This window comes from Cricetulus griseus, chromosome 2 (genome assembly GCF_003668045.3).
Source record: "Cricetulus griseus strain 17A/GY chromosome 2, alternate assembly CriGri-PICRH-1.0, whole genome shotgun sequence".
Classification (NCBI taxonomy): domain Eukaryota; kingdom Metazoa; phylum Chordata; class Mammalia; order Rodentia; family Cricetidae; genus Cricetulus; species Cricetulus griseus.
The window spans coordinates 417752930-417774086 of record NC_048595.1 but is presented as its reverse complement, the minus strand read 5'-3'; the positions used below and the strand labels follow the sequence as shown (position 1 = coordinate 417774086).

The following is a 21157-nucleotide window of genomic DNA, read 5'->3' as shown; positions in this document are numbered from 1 at the left end:
ACCTGAGGAAACTAGGGCTAAAATTATGAGGGGAAAAAGGATAACAATAAGACACCTAATATATCTTTGATGGTGTAGTAGGGGTGAAATGGAATTTTATCTGCATCAGAATCTACACCAGATTGCATCCGATCCACAAACATGACTTAGAGACAGAGAGCTAACTGGAAATGGTGTGGACCTTTGAAACCCCAAATCCCATCCACCCCTTATTGACACACCTCCTCCAAAAGGCCACACCTCCTAATTCTTGCTAAATAGTTCCACCAACTGGAGACCAAATATTCAGAAATGAGTCAATGTACCCATTGTCGTTCAAACCACCATAGCAGCTAGTCCAGCCTTTGAAGTCTACCTCTGTCTGGTTATGTCCTGTAGCAATAAACCATCTAGACTATCTAGGCAGACTTGCTGTAGCTATTGCATTGCTGAGAGGTGTCCTAAGCCCAGGATCATTGTAGCCAGCACAACTACAAACTAAAATTAAAGCCTTGTCTTTTAAGTTCGGCCTACGACTAAGAGTTAGTTATTCAGAGCCCAAGATTACTGTCTTCAGCCAGAAATGATACAGGATAGAATTTGAGTCCCTCTCACTGGAGCTATGGCTCTCACCCACAGCAGTGTGGATCTGAAGGCTTATCCACAGGCACCAGCCTAGCTGTCAGTTGCTATGAGGCTGTTTATTGTTGAATTCTCCTGTGACCAATTCAGTCTTATAGACCAATGCAAATTGCTTGACCTATCTTCTCCTCTTACCCCAACCAAATGTTCTCTAGATACTGTTCTACCTTAGGTTAGTGGAAGGGTGAGACTGATTATATAAAACTATCATTCTTGCCTTCTTCAATGTTTCCTGGGGATATGGTGTGTGCACATGGGTGTGCCCGTGAGTGTAGCGTACTGAGGACTTGGGAAGGCATCAAGTGCCCTGTCTTATTACGTTCTGCCTTATTCCCTTGAGATAGGGTCTATCACAGAACCTGATACAGTCCTCCCATCTCTACTCTCACAGTGTTAAGGTTGGAGGCACAGATGAGGCCACTCCTAGCTTTTGACATGGATGCTGGGATCTGAGCTCTGGTTCTCAGACACCTTACTCACTAAGCAATACCTCTGGCCACTCCTTTCCTATTACTATATTGTAACCATGTACAGGATCTCTCCATGCTCTCCTTACCTCTTTAGAAGGCTTCTTTTTGCCCAGATAGTTGTTCAAACAATCTTTTTTCAGAAGGGACAGTCTCTTTTATACTCTCTATCTCCACCCATCTCCTTTATCCCAAGAAGTTCATAGTTCCTAAGGAAAATGATGACTTAAAGTTTTTGATATTTTTTATCAGCATAATATTATATACAATAATGGGTTTCACCATGACATATACATAATTTGTTTCAGTCATATTTACACACACAATTTCCCTCTCTTGTCCCCTTCCAACTCCAGCCACTCTCTTCCTCTTCCAAACCAGTTTCCTTCTACTTTCATGTCTTTCTCTATGTGTGATCCAATGAGTTTCATTAGAGTTGCTTATAGGAATCTAAGGTGAGAGTTTGATTGTGGGAGTTTGGGGGTCCTTACTAATGGCTACACCACGAAAGAAAATGTCTCTTCTTCCTCCATCAATCAATAACTGCATATACGTCCCGAGAGAGGAATGGGCCCATGACAGAACACTGACAGACCCAGTCTTGTGTAGGTTTTTGTGTAGCTGGCTATAGCTGCTCTGAGTTTGAGAGGGCAGCAGCCATGCCATGCCCAGAAATCAGCATTCCACAATCTTGCCCCATTGCCTTCAGCTCTTGTATTCTTTTGTGATGCTCCCTGAACCTTGAGGAGGAGGTAATAAAGATGTCCCATTTACAGCTGGGTACTCAACAGCCATTTATTTTCCGCACTTTGGCCAATTATGGGTCTCTGCAGTCACTGCTGACTATTGCAAAAAGAAGCTTGTCTGACCAGAGTTGACAGCAGACTTTAAATTTTTCAGTAAGGTTAAAATGTTGCTGCCAGTGAAGGTTCGTGGGGGGGGGTGGGTCTCAAGAGTGATAGAGGTGCATAGATGTTGTCACTCACAGAGATGGGATTGAGCTTTGAGACAAAGGAATTAGGAAATGGTTTTAATTGCAAAGCAATAGTGCACACTCCAGGAAAAGGCGTGAATAGAGCCACATCTTACAGATAAGCCCAATAAATTGAAAATAATTCATAAACTAAGCTGGATAAAAGGGACAGTTTATAGAGTTAGTCTGGGTTTTCCCAGAATAGGGTCTATTTTTCTGTTCCTATATGTAGTGTCCAGATGTGTCATAGCATCAGATACATGGTGGGAAATGTCATTATGCAAGGCTAATGATATGGAAATGCCATAATCAGCAAAGGACAGTTAGCATACATCTTGACTGGTCACATTGGTCCAAACTGCTTTCAAAAAGGTCCTGTTTTTATTTTTTCTTTTGTTACCAGAATCTGCAGTTGATAATGTTTACTGGAGAGAGAGAGAGAGAGAGAGAGAGAGAGAGAGAGAGAGAGAGAGAGAGAGAGAGAAGAGAGAGAGATTGTTAGAAGGAAACAGGTTTATTCAAAGTCAGCTCTGAAGAATGCAGAGGAGATTCTCTGCCTCAAATCTATCTAGTGAGGTTTTAGTGTGGTTTTATGGAAGGAAAAGGAGGTGTTAGTGCTCTGGGCAGGGTCTTCATGGTCTGAAGGTGTGCCTTCTTCCCTCTTCTCTGCTGGGAACCACACAGTGGACAGGGTTTTCTTGCAGTCTGCGAAGGAGAAACTCTAAAGACTTCTTTCAGCCAAAAACATTACGAAAGAAGAGCATGCTGGGTTTGTTTTGTGTCAACTTGACACAACTAGACTCACTGGAGAGAAGAGAACCTTAACTGAGGAAATGTCTCCATCATGTGGGTGTGTCTGTAAGGCATTTTCTTAATTAATGATTAATAGGAGAGGGTCCAGCTCACTGTAGATGTAACCACACCTGGGCAGGGTCCTGGGTTCTATACGAAAGCAGGCTGATCAAACCATGGGAAACAATCCAGTAGGTGGTTTTCCTCCATGCTTCCCCACTCTGCTTCTGCTAGAGTTCCTGCCCTGATTTCCCTCAGCAATGGATTGTGATCAGGGACCTATAAGCCAAATAAACCTTTCCTCCCCAAGTTGCTTTTGAACATGGTGTTTATCACAGCAACAGAAAAGCAAACTAATCCAGAGAGCAGGGGCCAGTTTTCATGACAGCCTGGTTTAATGCAACTCCGCCCAGTTATCAGTTTCAAGCTCTTAACTCTATGCTGTACAGCCTGATTTGAGAATGCCAGGTATAGCTATAAATACTTTAATGCTGCCCTGGTGCTTTCAACAGCACACAGAACTACTGCAGATTTTCTGCTGTCTGAGGTGTGTCTCGGGCAACTACCATTGCCCATGTTCCTTCCCGACAACTACGTGTCTCAAAACACAGGCAGGTAGAAAACCCGGGGAGGCGTAGGCTGCTCACCCAATTATCCCACGAGACTGATAACAGTAGCCAATTTCCATGTGGATTTGATTAAAAAAAAAAAAAAAGGATCTGGGCAGAGTTACATTTTTCCTCTCCTCTAGAATTCCTTATGTTCGCTTCCTGACTACTATTGATGGCTGCAAGTTAACACCAGTCTCAATGGATTTTTAAAATCCACTCATTTCAAACTCAATCAAGGTCAATGAGGGCTGAAATGCTGGCTTGCACAGCCTCTCCTTTCTCTGCCTGTGAGCATCAGGAGGCTTCTCAGAAGCCTACGTGGAAGGAGATCTGTGATTTGCATAGCAAATTATCATCCCGTTGACTTCCATTACGGAATCAAAGATAGAGTCCTTCCGTAGAAAATTCCAGTCCTCACTATGTGATTCAAATCATCCCCTAGGAATGCTAATTATCATTTCAAGTGCCATTCTGTCCATGCCAGCATGCTACCTAGTCACATTTAATTCTTCTCGATAGAACACCTGCAAGAAATTAGCCAAATAGGCAATTAATTCACAAAAACTTTATGTAGATATTTAAAGGAGAAACATCAGATTAAATCCCACTACAGTAGGGAACTTTCCTTTTACTAGTATCAGAATCACAGAGCTGGTGATCCCAGGTCTTCTACCAGCTTATTTCACATGTGAACTGAGACCTCTTTTTTCATTAGGGGTAAGCACACCAGAGGAGGAAGAATGTTGAATCAGCAATCTCTTAATAAGTGGCCCAGGTAGTTCGTCAGTATTCAAAAGTCGAGAGATGGGAAATGATTTGTTGTTTTTGTTGACTAAATAACATAGTGAGTAGTTACTTATATTCTATTGGTGACAGGGTTATTATCAATTTAAAGCACAAACCATCTTGTTACTAGTGTGAAAATGTTTGTTGACTTCTGTCTGGCTAATTGTCGGCAAAGAGGCTCTAAGTGCCACTTTCCTGATTAGGAGGATGTTTATTTGAGTTGATGGACCCAGCAGGGGGTCGTTGCAATTGCAGACAGTGTGTCTGATAGCCTGTGCTGGGCGAGGCATCAGATGTGAAACTGGGACTCCTGTCCAAACGGGAATAAGTGAAGATGACTGGTCCACACATTTGTGCATAGAGAAACCAGAATCAAATCCATCACCATCTTGGAAGTCACAAGAGCTCTTAGTCCCTTAGTTACCCCACCCCACCTCCAGAAGTAAATGTGGTTGAATGACAGAATGTAGGGACAATTGAGCCATTGGAAAAAAATAGAGTCTAATAAGCATTGTCTCCTTAATGAAGAGGCGGAGAATTCCAGAGTGAGACCCCAATCGTGCAACAAGCTTGCTTTCTTATCTTGAGCAAATTGTCAACATCTTTCAGTGATCCCTTGATCTATTTGGTTTTAAAAACATTTAATTAACAAAAATTATTTGTATGAAAGATGTTAGGTGTGGTGTGGTATGTACATGCCTACAGTTCCAGCTACTCTGGGGGTGAGGTAGTAGGGCTACTTGAACTCAGGAATTTGAGACCAACCTTGCAAGATCCTATTTCAAAAGAAGAAATAAAGAAAGGAATAAAAAAGAGGAGGAGGGAGGGATGCTACATGATAGTGCATCACAGGTAACACCGGTGTACATTATGTAAGGATTGCCAGGCAAATAACTTGCACACCTGTCATGCCCACAGTCACTATTGGTGTGTGAGTACAGATACCCAAAACCTGATATCATATCAAATGTCAAGTGAGCAAGATGGCTTCACTAACAAGCCACTGTGTTGAGTGGTAGATGCTGAGCAAAATCTCCCTAATTTCCCCCACTCTACCCCCAACTCCAAGAGCTCACATTCTACTCTCTGTTTCTATAAATTTATCTCTTTTAGATTCCCCATGTTAGAGAGATCATGCAGTATTTCTGTGTATGGCTGATTTCAATTTTACTTAGCACATATTTTCCAGGTTCATCTATGCTATAGCAAATGACAGGATTCCCTATTTTTAAATGCTGGATAGCATTAATTAATGTCAACAAACACCTGGATTGCTCTTGTATCTTGGCTGCCCCTAACAAGGGTGCAGTGAATGTGTGGATATCTCTTCTTGACATAGTAACTTTCCTTCTTGTCAGTCCCTCTTTTCAATAATGATGATACCACCCCATTCAAAGACTGGAATTATGGTTTGCATATGAAATGTCACCCCAAAAACTCTTGAATTGAAAGTTTGGTACCCAACTGGTAGATCCAATCACTGAAAAGTGACTGGATCATGAGGACTCTGATATAACTGATGGCTTACATAGATTTTGGATGGATTTTTTGATGGAAACTTTCATATTTAGGGGCTAGTTAAAAGAACTAGGTCAACAGAGATCTGTTCCCATGGGCCTCTCATTCCCATGCTCCTTGGTCACCATGAGGTCTACCCTGACACAGCCTTCTGTCTTGATGCTCTACCTCACTGCAGCCCAGAAGCCATGTACTGAAACCACAAGCCAACCCCAGTCTCTCCTCTTTGACATTTTCTATGTCAGATATTTTGACTTAGAGGCAAAACAAGTAATGGCATTGGCATGTATTCAAATGAGACAAAGTGAAAATACTTGACAAGATATTTCTTAAAGCCACTGTGAACTTAAAAGCAGTGTCACTGTGACCTCCATCAGGGAACAGAGAAAAGAAAGATTAAAATAATCTGCCTGGGATCCTAAGAAGTCAGACAGCAGACATCTTTCCTTTGCTGCCTCCCTGGCTTCCTTCTGTGGTCTTCCTCCAGCCTTTTTATTCTTTTGTTCCAACTCAAGCATTACATAAAACCTGAAGCTTTCTGTTTTGATTGAAATGGTTCTTCTGTTCTCAGATGTCCGATACCTGTTGCTTGCATTGTTTTAATTTAAGAAAAGCATCAAACACAAGACAAAGATGCCATGCAACACAGTTCAAGCAGAGTGTTTTTTTATTAGGGAAAGGGATCATAAAAAAGGGAAAAGGTGAGTGGAGAGACCAGCCTCCAGAAAAGGAGCAGCAGGAGAGAGGAGAGAGCAGGGGAGAGAGGAAAGAAGAGGAGAGGGAGAGGGAGAAAGAGAGCAGAACAGAGAGAATGAGAGAAAGAAAGAGGGATGGGAAGTAGGCAGGGCCCTTTTAAAGGGAACATAGTGAATATGCACAGGTGGTGCTCTTAGTGGCTGCAGGTAAGGGTGAATCCTGCCAGAACCCCAACGACAGGCCAGGACAGATGCCTGAGCACTAATGTGCATGGCCTCCATTACTCAAGCACACTAAGTTCATTCAACAGCTAACATGAGGTTGCCTTTGCAGATCCCGACTGTCGTGGGAGAGAGCTACACTTTGTGTCCTGTGGAAAGTGCTATCCACAGCTGCTTCCGAGGGGTGAGTAGCATAAAAATGTCCGTGGGAACTGGTGCAGATGTTTGAAGAGTTTGCTTAAATTAGACTTCATGCAGGTTCCAGGACAGCTGAGTTTGGAGTAGCCTTGCCTCCAGCTTTTACACTATTGATTGTCGTAGCAGAACAGGCAGGACCAGAGGGAAAGAAAGGAGGCAAATCCTGCCTGAAAGTGTGTCTCAGCCTGCTCTTCTTTCCTAGGTGTTGAGCTCTGGAATCAAGGAGGAGAAATTCTTGTCTTGGGTACAGTCTGAGCCTCTGATCCTTCTATGGCTCCCAACCTGCTACCGACTGTCTGCCTCAGAAATGCTCACTCACCCTGTGCGGTGCAGCATTTGCAGAACCTTCCCAATCATAGGACTGAGGTACAGTCAACTTCATATTCCCCAATTGGTCATTTGGCAGATGGGCTCAATGGTGGGGCTACACTGATAACTCCAGACATTCTCTGGGATCCTTTCTATTCATCTGGAACTCACTAGCCGTTAGCTCAATAATTCACTGTCTGAGATACCCTGGTTGAAAATAAATTTATTTCCTGTAATCAATGAAATATTAAGTTCTTCCACTGACTCACACACTGAAGTAGCCCATGTTTTTGTACATCTAAAGCAGTCGTAACCCCCTTGGGGGGTCAAACAACCCTTCTTACAAGGGCCACGTAGTAGATATCTTGCATATCAGAAATTTACATTACAATTCACAGAAGTAGCGAAATTACAGTTATGAAGTAGCATCATAATAATTTTATGGTTGGAGGTCACCACAGCAAGAGGAACTGTATTAAAGGGCTGCAGCATTGGGAAGGTTGAAAACCCTGCTCTATGGTATAAAACAGTTATCTTTTGTTCCAAATAAACATTTTAAACAATTTGGAGCTACCCACAAGAATAGTTTGTTAAGCCACCAGACAGTGGTGGTGCAGCCTTTGATCCCTGCACTTGGGAGACAGAGGCAGATGGTTCTCTGTGAGTTCGAGGCCAGCCTGGTCTACAGAGCAAGTTCTAGGACAGCCAAGGCTACAAGGAGACATCCTGTCTTGAAAGACAAAAAAGGAAGGAAGGAAGGAAGGAAGGAAGGAAGGAAGGAAGGAAGGAAGGAAGAAAGGAAGGAAGGAAAAAAGGAAGAATAAAGATTGATTGGGATATAGGTTTCCCATACATTAAATAAGAAAGTAAAATCAGAGATACTGTTAAGAATTTTGAAGAGAAGGATATGAAAAGTCTAACCAAGCATGGGCAAGCCATGACTTATGACTTACAGATACAGGTATGCAACTGTGTAAGAGGTGAAACTCTAAGACATTCAGGAGCTAGCAATAATGCACAGGGGACCTAGAAGGGGAGGAGGCTGGAGCCCTTAGGGCTTCACACTGTGTCCCACTTCTCTTCCTGTAGTGCCTGATCCTTACTAGTTTAGACATTAAATACATTTTCCACAGGCATAAAACAGGTCTACTGGACCTGCTAAAAATCTGGAAATCAAGATTAAATTTTGTTGAGAAACTGAATTGAGTTTCCAGGAAATTTGGAAAGTGCAGCAAAATTTGAGTCATAAAATCCTATTTGCAAGTAACAACTTGAAACAATAAACCATGTCAATGGAAAACAAGCAAACAGGGCCAAGGAAATCTTCATATTATAGTAAAAAAACAATCTTATGATGTACAGTGAAGGAACGTGAATATAATTTATCACAATATAATAATAATTTAACCAATAAATCACAGACAGGTATTCCTCATATAACCTCTATGTCTAAGCCAGAAACAGAATGACTTTGAAAGTACACAAAGTACAACTTTTACATTGAAATAAGTTTTTTATTTCCTCAAAATCATTATTTGATAGCATTGAGTGTCAAAGATTTTAAGTGACTTGCTCAGGCTGCCCAAGAAACAGCAGTGTATAGCACAGAACGAATCAGACTTCTGTGCAATATGCTGTTGTCTGTTAAAAATGGAGTTAAACTTTTTATAAAGATGGTTAGGTGGACTATCTTTCCTCCCAGACAACTAAGGCAAAGCAAGCTAAGGGAGTATGCTCTGGGGATGTCTGAGGCTTCCTTTAGTGATGTCTCTTAAAACTTGTGTGGATATATTACAGCCTCAGCCTTAAACTTGTGGGTTTGGCTCTCCAAGCTCAATCAACTACTTCAGTTCCAGGGAGATTGATAGAATAGCCCGAGAGCAGAAGCAGCCACAGAGCTCAGAAGACACAGGTAGAGTGCACGGCTCAACCTCCTATGGGAAGAAAGGGGGCTGGGAGATGGCTCAGTTTGTAAATGTTTACAGTGCAAGTGTGAGGACCTGAGTTCTATTCCTCAGAATCAATGGAAGAAACAGGACTAGACACAGATTCAGGAGGATTCTTGGGTCCTGGTGGCCAGACAGTCTAGAGGAAAGAGTCAGAGCCGGACTCAGTGAGAGACCTCTTCTCAAAAAGATGGAAGAGCTACTGAGAAAGACATCCAACATCAGCCTCTGGCCTCCATGTACACAGTAAACATGTGTGTACATGGGGAGGGAAGGCATAAAGAGCAGAAATTGTCCCTACTCCAAGAATTAAGTCATAGGAGGGTTATCATTTATGTTCTATAGAAGAAATAAATCATATAAGACTGAGATGAGATTGGGAAAAAGTCTTGTGTTCTCTAGTTGGTAAAATCATTAACAAACCAGTTGTATTGTCCACTCAGCAGCCTTTCTTGTGACTCTAAAGGTGGCCTCAGAACACAGAGGAATACATTTAAGGGTAGTTAGCATATTGTTCAGACAAGTCAACTGGAGCTGTTTGGAAGGCTGGACAAAGCTGCCAGCATGGGTAGCTCATCCAGTAATCCTCATTGAAGACAAGGCTTTTCCATCTTGTACACTGTATTGAAAAGGTGGGTGCCTTCCCACATAGATGCACTGATTAATTTTCAAAATTTATGCAAACATTTTGCAAGGCCAAGAAGGCAGTGTTTTTTTTTCCCCTCTTTGTATACTTTCACATTTACACATTAGTTTTTCCATTTTTTACTTGAATTAGAAACAAGATTGTTTTACATATCAATCCCAGTTCCCTCTCCCTCCCCTCCTCCCCTGTCACCTCCCCCCCAACTAAAACCCTACCTATCATATACCCTTTCTGCTCTCCAGGGAGAGTGAGGTCTTCCATGGTGGGGCGGTCCTCAGAATCTATCATATCCTTTGGGATAGGGCCTAGGCCCTCCCCCGTGTGTCTAGGCTGAGGGAGTATCCCTCTATGTGAAATGGGCTCCCAAAGTCCATTCCTATGCTAGGGATAGGTACTGATATACTATAAAAAGGCCCCATAGATTTCCATGGTTTCCTCACTGACACCCACGTTCATGGGGTCTGGATCAGTCCCATGCTGGTTTGCCAGCTATCAGTCTGGGGAACTCCTCCTTGTTCAGGTCAGCTGTTTCTGTAGGTTTCACCAGCCTGGTCTGGACCGAAGGCGGTGTTCTGCAAAAACCATGCTGTTCATTTAGCTTCATTCAGTTCACGTTCACTGACTACCTACTATGGGCCAAACAGCAAGAGCTTACCTTTCCAGTACAATGGCTGTCACTAATACAGCTAGGAATAATGACATTATTAACCAGGAGCTGTCCCATCTTGCTGGCCCTTCAGCATCACAGTATTCCCTGGGTGTCAGGAGAGATCTCTCCTTAACAGCATGCCTCAGTGTTTTCTTCTGAACACAAGGAGCTTTAAGATCCAGAAATTAAGAAGAAATTTCTGCCATGTTAAAAGGTGAACTGCTCACGAAGATCCTGGCTGCTGAGAAACCTCCCCCCTCAATCTTTTCTTCCCTATGCACAGTCTTCTAAGAAAAATCCTAGGCATTGTTTTGAAATCCATTATTTATGATTTAATTTTTTCCCAGCACTGGGAATTCAGGTTCAAGATTATCACACCTTATAATTTTCTAGGAGAATCCCTAATTCAACTCTATCAAAAATGCCAACCTTCTTCTTTAAAATTGGAAGGTAGACTCTAAATATTCGAGTGCTTCATGCAACTATGCAAGATATGGCTGCAGAGTTGAAGGTTTTTCTTGATAGTTGCGGTTGCAGTCCCTAAGATGCTGCCTATGCAAGGTGCTTGGTATTTGGGTAGTTTGGTGGAAGGGCTGCAAGTCAGATCTCTAGAACATAGTTTATTGGGTAAAGACACATTAATATAATGTCTTATCAAAGCTCCACCAAGGGCCGGTAAGATGGCTCTACTACTTAAGGTCTCCATGACTTAAGGCTCTAAGCATGACCACTTGAGTTTATTCTCCAGAAATGGTGTGGAAGGAGAGAATCAATTTCCAAAAGTTCTCATTTGACCTCCACACATTTGCCATGCCCCCCCCCACACACACACACAAAGTACTATTAAGATAAGGTTCGGGTTTCTTTGAATAAGAATAAGTAACCACATGGGTTATGTAATAGCTGTCAGCTTTGAGAGATAAGTTACAACCACCATAAGTCCAGACACCTCCTGTATCTCTGAGGATGCTCATCACTTGAATTTCTTCTGTTTGCTCTCCTACCGGTAGTGACGAAAGCTGTACTTCCATCCCTTTTCGCAGATACCGCTGTCTGAAGTGTCTCAATTTTGACATCTGCCAGCTGTGTTTCTTATCTGGCCTCCACAGCAAATCCCACCAGAAGTCACACACTGTGATGGAGGACTGTGTCCAGGTAACATCTAAGGCAGCGTGACAAAATCTTCACTACCCCAGTCCTTAGAAGACATAGCATTGAAAACCCTTTCCTTCTACCGGTTAACAGTTAGGACTGGAAAAGGCGGGCTCAACCTTCAATGTTTCTCTGTATGACTGAGCTCTCCTATGATGGAAGAGTAGCATATACTGTAGGAAAATGTCATAATGACTTTTATTGTTTTTCATGATTGACACATGCCAAGAGTTTAAAAATAAATGGGCTTTGTTTACATGGAAGGTTTTTATAAATGCTTTTGGAAACAAGAAAGGGCTTAATAGGCTACAGTCGGATCATTGATCTCATACTATGCACTAGGAAACACCTGCCAAAGTTAGAGGGGAAGGTATTGAAACCTGGGATGGATGAGAACGAACTCGGTGTTGATTTGGCAAAAATGATGCAAAAAAAGCTTCTAATTGTAGTATACTTTTGGAAGGGTTTTACTATAACTTTCCCTGAATCGTAAGTACCACCCCTATGTTGGGATAAAAAGAAAAAAAAAATTATTTAGGTTTTCAGTGAAAAAGTAAAACTTTGTAACTTGTGATTCTTTTAAAGAAATGTATTAGTAACCAACAATTTAATTTAGTTCTAAGAAGAAAGAAAATAGAAAGCAAAAGCTATACCTATGGGTGGGTGGGAGTTAGGGTGACCGAGAGTGGAAAATTGTCTTTTTTATTACCGATTTCAGACGAATCTATACAGTGGAGCGCCTCAAATACCACTGTAGTGAAGGCTGCAGGTGAATTGTTTCCATCAAGGGCAGTCTTCCAGTTCTCTCTTCAAAATCAAGGTCCCTCCAGGAAAGGCAGGCATCTGAATTTTGCCAAATACCTTGCTGCAGTAACTGAGTGCTGATTCATTGCCTCTGGTCTACCTCTCCGGCCCCGAAGCTTGCGACTTGGTGGTGTTACAGTGACACCGTGTGGTCATCCTGTTAATACACTTTAATTTCCAAGAGCTGGACACCTTCTAATTGAACATCTTTGTTTCTTTCCTCTGAAGTTCCTTGGGTGGGTCAGATGGATGGGTTTCAGGTGACTCGCTGCTTACTGAAACTGTATACAGTAGTAAACCTGGGAGGGATGTTCCTGGAAATGAATCCATAATGCATCACCTTGTTCTTAAAGAAAGCCACATCCACAAATGTGAGCAACCATAAACTCAGTGTGCTGTGGTTCCTTCCTACAGCTTTAGGATTCCAGTCTCTTTAAGAAGCAGTTGGGGGCATTCAACCTTGAGACTTGTGCTATGTTTGCGTTTATACATAAATGGTATGAAGAAACTCTAGGTGCAAGGGAGCTTATTTTCCCATGCATCAAAAACAGAGGAAATAGCAACACTTTCATCATGGGCCAACACTAAGTAATGAAGGCCATGTTTAAATTGATCTGATGTCTCTAAGTTTTTTTATGGACTTGATTTTGTGACATTTTTCATTTGTGTGCTGGCATGCAAGTGTGCATATGACCAACCTGTGGAAGCCAGAGGACAATTTGTGAGCATCGGTTCTCCCTTTCCACCAAATGGGTCCTGAGTGTCAAACTTGCTCAGTCTCAGAAGCGAATGCCCGTCCCCACTGAGCCATCTTTTCTTCCCCTTGGTGCCTCTTTTAATGGTGTATTTTTCCACAGATGTCAGCAAAGGAGAACACAAAGCTCCTCTTCAGGAACCTCAGATACAGCCTGCCCCAGAAAGGCGGCAGGACAGGAGCCATGGGAAGACAGTGGCTGCTGGACCAGCTGGCTCCAAGGGACACAGCTAGCCATGCACAGGCCAGGTGTGTGGCCTAGATGCTGGGTCTGAAGCCAGCACAGATTGTAGCTGCATGTTTTCTTTCTCCTAAGTTTTTTATTAGCATATATTTATTAATCATACAGAATAACAGATTTTGATAGCATCCTCATACATTTATATAATTTGGCCATATTCACCTTCCCTTGTTCCCTCCCACTCCTGATGACCCCTTCATGTCTTCCTCCTTTTATGTCTGCCTTTCTTTTCTTCTTTCTTTCTCTTCACAGCCTGCCCCCCAGAAACTTTTAAGTGAATGTATCTTCAGGGAGGCATGGAGTCTCAAGGGCCCCTTTTCCCCCAGTGATGAGGTGCTGGTGGGGCCAATCTTGAGCAGGTCCTGTGCAGGTAATCACTGGGGATGAGAGTGAAAAGGAGCAGGATATCAATCCCAGAAGACAGTGCTCCATATGCTCCATCCCTTTCTCTTGCTTTTCCTTCCATTCTGCTTCCCCGGAGCCATGGAGACGGAGATACAGAGGACCCATTTAGGGCTGAGAACTCAAGAGCTGCTTATTCTCAGTGCTTGGAGCATTCACGAGGCCCTGCACGGGCTGGGAAGAGGGTAGAGATTCAAGTGTGTTTCACCTCTGTAAACAGCCTTTAGGTTTATGGGGAACTAAAAGGCAACAGCGCCATGTAGTGGCCATCGAGTTAGTTGCTCTTGCCACTAAAGGCAACAGGAAGCTTAGAGGATTCCGTCTGAATAACACTATTCCCATTTCACTGTGGGTGAAAACTAGACTTGGCTGTACATGAAATTTCTCATTCTTATATTCACCTGCACTAAATGTCAAAGCTGTCCCCTGTCATTGTCCTCCAAGTATGCATTACATTTTGTTCTGTTTTGTTGTCTTGTTTTGCTTTTTTGAGACCCTGTCTTGATAGGTATCCCATGCTGGCCTTGAACTCACTGTGCAGCCCAGGCTAGCCTCTTAACTAACTAGTTACTTTCTTGTACCTATTGAAAGCTGAAATTGACAGGTGTATTACCACCTGATGTAAACTATAATTTTATGTATATACATACATACTCATATGTGTGTGTGTGTGCATGTTCATCTGTGTGATGATGCTCGTGTATTTTGGGGTGCGTGCACATATGTCAATGTAGAGGGCATAAGAAAAGCTCAAAATGATACTCTCCAGACACTGCCTACCATTTTTCTTGCTAAAAAATTGTATTTACTTATTTGTATGTATATGGGTGTTTTGTTTACATATATGTCTGTGCACTACATTCATGCCTAGTGTCCATGCAGTCTAGAGGAGGACATTTGGGTCCCCTGAAACTGGAATTAGTGATGTTTGTGATCTGCCAGATGGGTGCTGAGAATTGAACCCTGGTCTTCTGCTCTCGTTGCTTAAGGAACCCTACTCTTAACCATTGACCCATGTCTCCAGTCCCTCCCCCTCCCCCTTTTGAAACAGCATCTGTCACTGGCCTGAAATTTTCCAAGTAAAGCACTGGCTGGCCAAGGAGCCCCAGATCAGTCTCTTTCCCAGTGCTGGGATTACAAGTGCATGTCACCATGGTGAGCTATTTAGATGAGGGCTCTGGAATCCAGACAAAGATGCTCATGTTTACAAGGAAAGCACTTGGCGTACTGAGCCTTTCTCCAATCCCACAAACCAGCATTTTTAATAGTCTACTCTCATCCTTCTTGAGAACGTTGTAATTCATAAGCAATTGTGAGCGTGTTAGGCATGGAGGTGCAAGAAAAAGCAAACAGGTGGTGAAGTCATAGGAACGGAAGCAGAGGCAGAGAGGCCTTGCCCTCAGCCAGCAGCACAGGTCACATGTGTGACTTTTACCTCTTCATGACTTTCTTTCCTCACTTCATCACAGCGATAGCCTGTCCTTCCTATGCTCAGCACAATATTTGTGGGGATTAGAGAATAGAGAATTGCAAGGACTGTGCATCACTAGAGTTCATTTAAATTCTTTGTATTACATCCAGTCTACTCCAGGTATAATAAATATGGTTAATCCCCAAGATAGCATTATGTAATTTTCAATTTGGTCTGGGTATTGATGAGTTCAGAAACCCTGAGTGTTGACCAACCCGAAAGAAATGAATGTGAATGTTATAATTTCACAAATGTGATCATAGGCAAAGAGTCATCTTGCTATCTATTAAGTTGGCAAATTAGGAATGCCCATCATCTCAGGTAATAGTTATTGCCAAGTGGCAATAATGGGTTTATTTAATAATTCAGCAAGCAATCTGCATGGTAAGAAGCCCCTTCCTTTTGCTGTAGATTTACTTTACACATGACTGTTCTCATTAGTAAGAATAACACTTTTATTTATAAGGACATAATTGGAAGTGAGGTGTCAGACATCACCACCGTTATTAAAAAAAATTGGGGAAGTCCTTGCAAATTTTATAGAAAATAAAATTAAAACACTGAAAAAGAGAAGATGAGATCATCTGCATCTGCAGATGATACACTCTCCAAAGACACCCTGAGGAACTTAACGGAGAACACTACAGTTAAGACTTTGAGTAATGGTGGAACATAAGATAAATTAGCATAAAATTGATAGCTCTTCACTCTCCTAGCAATAACCAAACAGAAATTCTATAAAACTCTCATTTTAATGTATCTTATTTTACACAGAAACTACCCGCAAGTTTAACAAAATATGAGAACCTGTATAATAAAATTATGCTATCTCATTAAGCACACACACACACACAAAAGACCTAAACAAAAGAGAAACATGCCAGATAGCTGAATGGGATGACACCAACAAAGGAATGTCTATGCAGCAAGGCTAATACACCCATTCCTAATAATTCACAGATTCGTTGTTTACACATTCGCCTACTTGCAAAACCTTACACGTCATCCAAAATCAACATTCAAGGTGCCACTGAAGCACCTACAGACACGTACAGAGCGGCAAACATAAAGGTTGCCCACACGTGCATTTGCAAGCTGAGGTGACACTGGAGGTCGGTTTTGCCCCCTTATTTCAGCTTTCAAGCTGTAAACAAAATGTCTTTCACACAGTCTATTCAGAACCAGATTTTTCGCTCTTTTGTGCCTTTTAAGTGGTCTCACTGTTGCAAAAAGCCCCCTAGTGTAGTGCTGAAGTACTTGCAGGGCTCCTGGAAAGTTGTGAGGTCTCTTCATGAGACCATGTGTGTGAGATGAACTTTATGAACAAAGACTTCAAGGTGGTGAGGAAGTAACTCCTACCTGCAACTGATCTCAGAGTTCCAACCTCTAGACATGTAAGAAACGTGTAATATGAACGTCTGTTATTTAATACACTTAGTGTATGGTATATAGCAGTCTGAGGTAAAACAACAAAATAATCCCAAAGTGTTAAAATTATTTCAGATGGCAAAAGAATAGAGTGCATCACTCAGAAACCATGCTGTTTGCTCCTTCCCTACAACCCACCTCTTTGGCAAAATTGGCTAATCACAGAACAATCACTTGTTTCCATATTTTCTCATCCTATCTTAGAGTCATTATCACCATCTATTGAAAGCAACTGGAATTAATCTGCCTGTTAAGTGTGAACTCTGTGAGGACGTACTTCTCTGGTCTTTTGATGTTTTCTTCTTTTACTCAACTATAACAACTCAAGATGGCAAAATGCTTCCAAAATAATTTTGGAGAACACTAAATGGAATTCTGTAAAATCAAGTATGCCTGCCCTTTGAGTCATCTCTGCTCTTTCAGAGATGGCGTAACAAACACACACCCATGCTCAGAATTCCCGGTCTCTCATCTGGACAGGATGACCTGGGAGTCATTATCACTGAATTTCTTTGTATTTTTAGATCTAGACTGGCATGGGGAAGGAAGCATGGACTTTATGTTTTGGCTTTCTAGCTCTCTACTAATTGTACAGTCTGTCTGGGAAAGAGCACAGGGGAGAAGTGTGACAACATTGTTACTATTTGATGTGGAGACACTGACCTTGACATCTGCTTTGACATTTTCAATCAAAAAGGAGGTACAGTTGGAAAGAAGGCTCAGTAGTTAGGAGTGCTTTTTCGGCTTTTGCAGAAGACCCAAGTTTGGTTCCCAGTACCCTTGTTGGATGCTTCCCAACTGCCTGTAACTTGAGCTTCAGGTCATCTAAGGCCCTCTTCTGGGCTCTATGGGCACATACAAATGGCATATATGTGGTACATGTTCACGCACGTGCACTCACATATGCACAAAGAAAAACAAATCTTTTAAAAACAAATTTTAAAAAACGTTTTCCTTGATACCATACTTAATCATTAAAACTTGCCCCAACATCTTATAAAACTCTACTTTCTAACAGGCTTTGCATTGAGTATAAAGGCCCTAAACCCCCAGCGTATATGAGGCCAACAGGAGCAGGGCGAACAGCAGCCACAGAATGCCCCAGACACCTGTGTCAAAGACTGTCACCTGCTCCACAAGCAAATGATAACCCACATCACCAGGTGAGTCCGAAAGAGAGAGAAGCCATCACTGACACACAGCATCCAGGCACCGAGTAAGCATGTACCAAGGCTCAGAAAACCAGCCCCTAGATCAAGAAATAATTTCACCATGTTAATGTGGTCAATGAAAAATATGGGGACATATTTTCACTCATAAAGTGTTACATGTTTTTGTTTGTCCTTTGAGACGTGGTCTGTCTTTGTATCCCAAGCTGGACTAGAACTCAGATCAGTCCTCTGGCTTTTGCCACCAGCATACTGGATGTGAGCTACCATGCCCACCTAGTGTTATGCAGTTATTGCATTAAATTTGGAAAAATAAGTAAAAAAATTAAAAAATGAAAGTAATCTATTTGTATGCATCATTAACATTTCAATATGCTTCACTCCTTTTGAATATTTTAGTTTAGATCATACTTTGAGATGTACTGATTATACTGTCAAATTGTCAATGTAAATTATATTGTGAACAATTTCCATTGTCAGAATTCTTCAAAAACATCTGCATAGTTATTTAAATAGACAGAATGCTATTCATCTAACTCCTGTTTGACATTTAAGTTGTTTTCCATTTTTACTGTAATTTAAAATTTACTATTAAAATTTCCTTTCACTTTTCTTTGTGTACAGTTACCCTATTATTTCCCTATAATACGTGTCTAAAGTGGGTTCACCAAAAAGGTCCATGGAACTACATCATGCTTATTGCAAAATTGCTTTTCAAAAAGGTATGCCAGATTAATTGTACACCTAGCAAATGCAACCCCTGTGAGCGTGGCTATAGCTAAGATTAACTATTGCCACATTTTAATTCTGCCAGTTTATAAGAAAGCAAAATATAATTTCATTTGTCTTTAATTTTTTCAAATTTAGTGACAGACTTTACCCACAAATACTGTAGAAGGCAATTATATTTTGTCCCTTCACTCCCTTTGCCCCTCCCCTTCCGGCGTGTTACTCTGACATGTCAATATATATAAACTTTGAATCTTTCAGCTTGGCAAACCCTGCTCCCTTTAGTTTTTTGAACAGCATGACTTGGTTTATGGATGCCTCTAGTTCTTTTAAAAATGCTCTCGATTTTTTTCTTTGTAATTTCTTACAGTTTTCGGCTTAGAAAAAGCTCTCCAGTGAGAACTCAAATGATTCTTTAACTGGATTTATTTTAACATGCTTTATCTTTACATTGCAATTTTAAATCTATCTTGATTTTATTTTATTTATGAAAAGTGACAATAATTTCCAACTCTTGTTTCTTCTTTTGTTTCAATAGGCGCCTGCCTTATTGATGTCTATATTGTGACTCAGTTAACACACACTAGAATTTTCACCATTTTAGGATGTTTTACTGTCTCCCACTCAGGTCAATTGCTTCTTGCTTTGTTTTCATAAGAGAGCATCCTTTGACAGTCTAGCTTTGTGATAGCTATTCGTGTAATACATAGCAAGATCCCCCTTTTATCTTTCAACGGCTTCACTCAAGTGTGACTGACATGTTAGGAGTGGTACATGTTTAATTTGTACAACTAATGAGTGAGGAACGGTATCTGTCCACAAAACCATTACCACCATCCTGGCCATGAAATGTCCGTCATTTCTTAAAAGTTTCCTCTCAGCACTATTATTGGTTTTGTCCTTAGGTTTATTGTTTTTATTAGTGTGAGAGGTAAAAATGTTTAACAGTAAAGCGACACTTTGACTATAGGGTAGATAGCTAGGACTTGTTTGACATAAATACAACTCTATCCCATATACTGTCACCTGCCCGTTTCTCCCATTGTTTTCTTATTTTTATGCTGTTATAGAATTATTCTTCTTCTAGAAGAATATTAGAATAGCTATAGTTAACGCGGCCTGATCTTCAGGGAGGCCATCAAAGGGTGATCATTTATAACACTTTTAATAATCAAAGACAAAAATCAGTTTCCATGTGGCAGCTGTGCCAAGTAGAACTGTACCTAGACTCTAGGCCCTAGAGAGCAAGTACTGTGCCCACCAGTGCCGAGAAGTTCGTGAGGCAGGTGTTCTGTGGGACCCTTCCAGCGAGCGGAGCCACATGCACCTGGTTGTGGCACGCCCAGATACTCCGTGGATACCAAGAACGCAGGCTGTGCATATGTGAGGAGTGGAAAACAGCTGCCCTGCTTCCTGCTTCCGGGGAGAAGAGAAACTGCCCCTGCCACTGTTCAGGGTCATTTCCCACTTCAAAAGCGATTTTTTTTTTTTTCTGATGAGAATTCAAAGAGGCCTGCCATGTCTTCCTCCCTCCTCACCTTGCTCTTGCTTGTACTTTCTCTATCCAATCTTATGCGTGGAGTACATTTCTGATTTATTTAGAATGTTTTTTTTAATTTAGTTATTAGTTCTAGTTAGGGAACAAGCTTGTTTCACATGTAAGTCCCTTCTCCCTCTCCCTCCCCTCACCCCCATCCCTCCTCCCCCACCCCCAACCTACCCCCACTCCATCCACCCACCACTCCCCAGGCAGGGTAGGGCCCTCAACGGGGGCTCTGCAAAGTCCACCAAATCTTCCTGTGCTGGTCCTGGGCCCTTCCCCATGTGTCCAGGGCCAGAGTGTAACCCTTCACGTGGGATGGGCTCTCAAAGTCCCTTCTTGCACCAGGGAAAAATACTAATCCACCACCAGAGGCTCCCTGGAGTGCAGAGGCCTCCTTATTGACATCCATGTTCAGGTGAGTCTTGTAATGGCCTCCCCGACAGCATCTGGGGTCGATGTCTCTCCCTTGTTCAGGTCAACTGTTCCTGTGGGTTTCTCCAACCTGGTACAGACCCCTTTGCTCTTCATTCCTCCCTCTCTTCAGCTAAATTCCTGATTTCAGCTCAGTGTAAATCTGTGGATGTCTGTCTCTGCTTCCATCAGCCACTGGATGAGGACTCTAGGATGGTATAAAGAGTAGTCATCAATCTCATTTTAGGGGAAGGGCTTTTAGGTTATCCTCTCCACCATTGCCTGTATTGTCAGATCGTGTCATCCTTGTAGGTCTCTGGAGATCTCCCTGGTTCCAGATCTCTTCTCGGACCTATAGTGGCTCCCTCTGATATGGTATCTCTCATCCTGCTCTCTCTCCTCTATTCTTCCCCCAACTCAATATTTCTGTCCCTCCATTTCCTCTCCTCTACTCCTCTTCTCTTGCTCTTATTGTAGCAGCTCCCTCCCCCCTACTCTCACGCTCCCAATTAGTTCAGGAGTTCATGCCACTTCCATTCCTGGGGACCATTTATCCCTTAGAGTCCTTCATGTTTCCTAGTTTCTTTGGTGAAGAGGATTATAGGCTGGTAATCCTTTGC

The 21157-nt window shown here is 42.0% G+C and overlaps 1 protein-coding gene across 1 annotated transcript in view; it reads left to right on the top strand.

Moving 5' to 3' along the window:
• The window catches only part of Dytn (dystrotelin), a 53456-nt gene that overhangs the window by 15009 nt on the left and 17290 nt on the right, over positions 1–21157 (top strand). The window contains exons 6-10 of the mRNA XM_027396054.1: positions 6798–6869; positions 7086–7249; positions 11477–11588; positions 13247–13392; positions 17704–17848. Coding sequence (XP_027251855.1) covers positions 6798–6869; positions 7086–7249; positions 11477–11588; positions 13247–13392; positions 17704–17848 — 639 coding nt within the window. The remainder of the gene's footprint in view (positions 1–6797; positions 6870–7085; positions 7250–11476; positions 11589–13246; positions 13393–17703; positions 17849–21157) is intronic.